Here is a 3,377-nt window from a genome sequence, read left to right as displayed (position 1 = left end):
TGGTGAGAGGAAGGGGAATAGAGCGAGAGAGAGAGAGAGAGGTGTAGTATGGAGGTGAAGGGATTTTGGTGGTGTGATTGTAGGATTTGGGATGTAAGCGTTAGTTGGTTCGGTGATAGGGAAAATGTAAGGGGTGGAGGAGGAGGGGGAGGGGGGCCTGAGACGTTGGTTAAGATCGGGATATTAATACACAAGTCATAATAGAGAGTTTTTCTTTGTACTTGTCAATGTAGCCGAGAATCTCCAGTCGCTGTTTATTTCATGCATAAAATGGACAATAAGAGTCCAAGATGTCATACATATGTACATACATGGTTGCGTCCTCCCTCCCTTCCCCGCACTCCAATAACCCAACCCAGAGCGGAATAGATGCGATATGAGTAACGTTATAAGCCTAGATATATAAAAAAAAGAAACCCCTCATTTCGATCCTTGCTCTTCTATTTCTTCTATCGAGTTTCGTTATATGCATGCAATCCGTCAACAAGCTTACACTTCACCAGCAAATACACTGCCACTGCCTACACTACCACCTAGGTCCCAGTAGTTTCTTGCCGAGTTCCCGCTCCGCTTGCTCTTCTTGGTGCTCTGGCTAGCGCAGCTACTGCTACTCCTCAACTTGGCCTTTTCCCTCAGTCCAGCTGAGACCGAGGGCGGCGAGTAGTAGGTCGAGTACCGTCTCGACGATGACTCCCTTTTGGTTTGAGCAGCGGACGACGTCGGGAGTCTAGCATCGGTCGTCGTCCTATCTACCAAAGGGTGGTGCTGGCGGATGATTGCTGCTCGGCGCGCTGAGCTCATATTGTCATCTTCTGCCCCTCCTGGCCGTGAGGCACTGGCCGTGCGGGCAGAGGGCGGGGGAAGTGAGACGCTCGACCGCCGGGAAGAAAAGCGTTTGATGAGAAAGTTGAAAATCATTGTGACGTCAATCTCACGTTCCCAGTACTCACGCTCACGGGCAAGTTCTTCGGCAATATCGGGTGTGGGGATGGGGGTTGCAACAGATGAATCCAACAAATCGGCATCGTTGGGTTCTTCTTCAATCCCCCACAATGAAGCTTCGCTATAGGTATGGGATGCTTGAGCTGGAAAAGTAGGGGCGAACTGGGCTGATGCAGGTAATGTGGTGGGCTGAGAACTTGCTGGTCGTGAGGATGTGGTGTCGGATGCGAGGGTCGTATTAGATCTTACCGGTGTAAGACCTACATAGTCTGGTATTGATTGTGTTTGTTGATATGTAGAGAAGGCTCCGGGGTGCTCAGAAAGTTGGTTGACCAAGGTTCCCAGCTCCACGGCTACCCTCTCGAGTAGCTTTGTCTGCCAGGCATCATCCGAAAACCGCGAGGCATCAATCCCTGCATCCTCTAGAGCCTTGTCCGCGGAGAATTCAGTAGGTGTGCCAGGGGTGGGTGTTGCTGATTCATCGGATATTGTCTCTCCGAATATGACTGAGAGTGTGTTGTCATCAAGACCAATGAGATCTCGAATCACCCGTCGTGTTATCCGTTGCCATAATGTGAGTCTCTCGGGACTTTCTTCGGATGAGTCGCTCTGTGCATCAGAGACAGATGGGGCTTGCTGTGGAACTGCACTCGATGATTGTTGGGGTGCATTGGTGCTTTCCCTCCGACTCCGTGTAGTACTAACCATGCTCATCCGCCGTCTTCGCCTTGTTTCCCTCTCAATCTCCTCCAACAAGGCTTTGCTTTGCTCCAACCGCCACCTCTCAATACGCTGCCGCTTCTCCTGTTCCGTGGTCATTTCGTCGGTATCGTCAAGTATGGTCAAATGTCGCTGTACACTCGAGCGCCGTCTGACCAGTCGCTTCCGCGAGCGTTCAAAGTGCCACATGTGTTCTTGCATAGTCGAGTCTGGTTTAAATTCGCCCAGCCCATCGTGGGTTGGAAGCACGGTATCTCCACTTTCCTGCAGTCTGCTCACCGGGGCACCGTATTCAGATGGTTCATGGAAAGCATGCAGGCCATCATCGAGACTGTCGAGTTCCTCCTCTGTGCCAAAAGACGTGCCGACATCCTCGTCCTGGTTCGAGCGAGCGACTGTTTCGAGGGAGCCAAACTCACTGAAGCGCGACAGGCCAGCTGTGCGCGGTGTTCGCTCAGTCGAGGTGGTGTGTGTGCGGGTGGTGGTCGAGGGGGCAGGGGGAGAGAAGAGAACCCACTCCTCTGATTGCTCGAGAGACGTCTTGACCTGGGGCAAGGCGGGTGTGGCTTCGTCGACGCGTTCTGGGCCATGGTAGGAAGTCTGGCGGCCGCTCTGTGGCCTATGCTGCTGTAAGAAGGCCATAGTGCGGTAGGCCTAGTTTGGTGTGCAAGTTTGTTGGTAGTGGCGACGAGGGAGTCACGGCCTCAGGAACCAAGGCACGTGGACGTCGACCAGATGACGGGAGCGATGATGGGTTTGGTGATGTGGTGCTGTGACTTGAGGGGATGGCGAAGTGGAATGAGCACGTCGCCCGGACAGCAGGTTCTTTGTGTTATCGACGTGCTGGTCGCATGCCCCCCCTTGCGAGCTTCAGCTGCGTTAGTGGAGCGAGGGGAAAGCGCAGGTGTATGATGTACAGATGGCGCTATGGCGGCGCTAGTGCCAAACAGGTTGTTTACTGCAGGCGCAAGCGGTGGATGATCTGGCGCAATTCTCGGAAAGCGTGCGGGGATCCTGTGACCCAGAAACAAAACTCGGAGGCAGAAAGAAGAAAAGGAGACGTGGCGATGGGACGAGCGGAGCTTGCGCTGACGGGATGCAGGCCGGCGTGCTTGGGTGTTGGTTCAAGTGTATGTGAGCATGTATGCGGTGCTATGCAGTTGGGGAAGGCGTAGGGCCGCAGTGCTGATAAGATAACGACGACATGCACCTACTTTAGGGGTCCCACCCCCCATGTCTGACGGCGGCCAAATTGTTCGACTGATGACGAGATGAGCCAACGATTACTCACTTGCGGCATGCTCCTCTGCTCTGCGTTGGACTCGCCTGTCCGAAGAAGGGCCAGCCCTGTCTGCTCCCGACTCAATGGGCGTTGTCGGCCGCCAGGCCTTGGGCCATGGAGAGGGCTAACAGATGTCACGCAATCGCCCATGCCCGCGCGTCCTCGTGCAAGTTGCAGATGTGCCTCCAACTCGGCCTTGACGCCCCTCAGACGACTCCTGCCTGTCAACCAATCACTATCCCTACAGGAAATCGCCCGGTTTGACCCATGGGGCGCCAGAGGCTGAGCTGACTAGGCAATCTGTTGATTCCCGATATACCTACGAAGACACCGGCACAACAACACCAACTTCGAGTTTTCCAGAATAGGTGTAATTTTAACGAAATATATACAAATCCATCCCAAGAAATCGATTAAAACTATCGCGAAACCG

General features: G+C 53.8%; 1 protein-coding gene across 1 annotated transcript; it reads right to left on the bottom strand.

Annotated features, from left to right (window-relative positions):
- Positions 1–489: 489 nt before the first annotated feature.
- On the bottom strand, positions 490–2,304 carry COCCADRAFT_10450 (uncharacterized protein; the record flags this gene model as incomplete). Its single annotated transcript, XM_007720744.1, has 1 exon — positions 490–2,304. One exon carries the CDS (start codon positions 2,302–2,304, stop codon positions 490–492), a length of 1,815 nt encoding a protein of 604 aa, XP_007718934.1.
- Between the last annotated feature and the right edge of the window lie 1,073 nt (positions 2,305–3,377).

The sequence above is a fragment of the Bipolaris zeicola genome, assembly GCF_000523435.1.
Source record: "Bipolaris zeicola 26-R-13 unplaced genomic scaffold scaffold_613, whole genome shotgun sequence".
In the NCBI taxonomy this organism is placed as follows: Eukaryota; Fungi; Ascomycota; class Dothideomycetes; order Pleosporales; family Pleosporaceae; genus Bipolaris; species Bipolaris zeicola.
The sequence above is the reverse complement of the archived record's forward strand: the minus strand, read 5'-3'. Positions and strand labels throughout refer to the sequence as shown.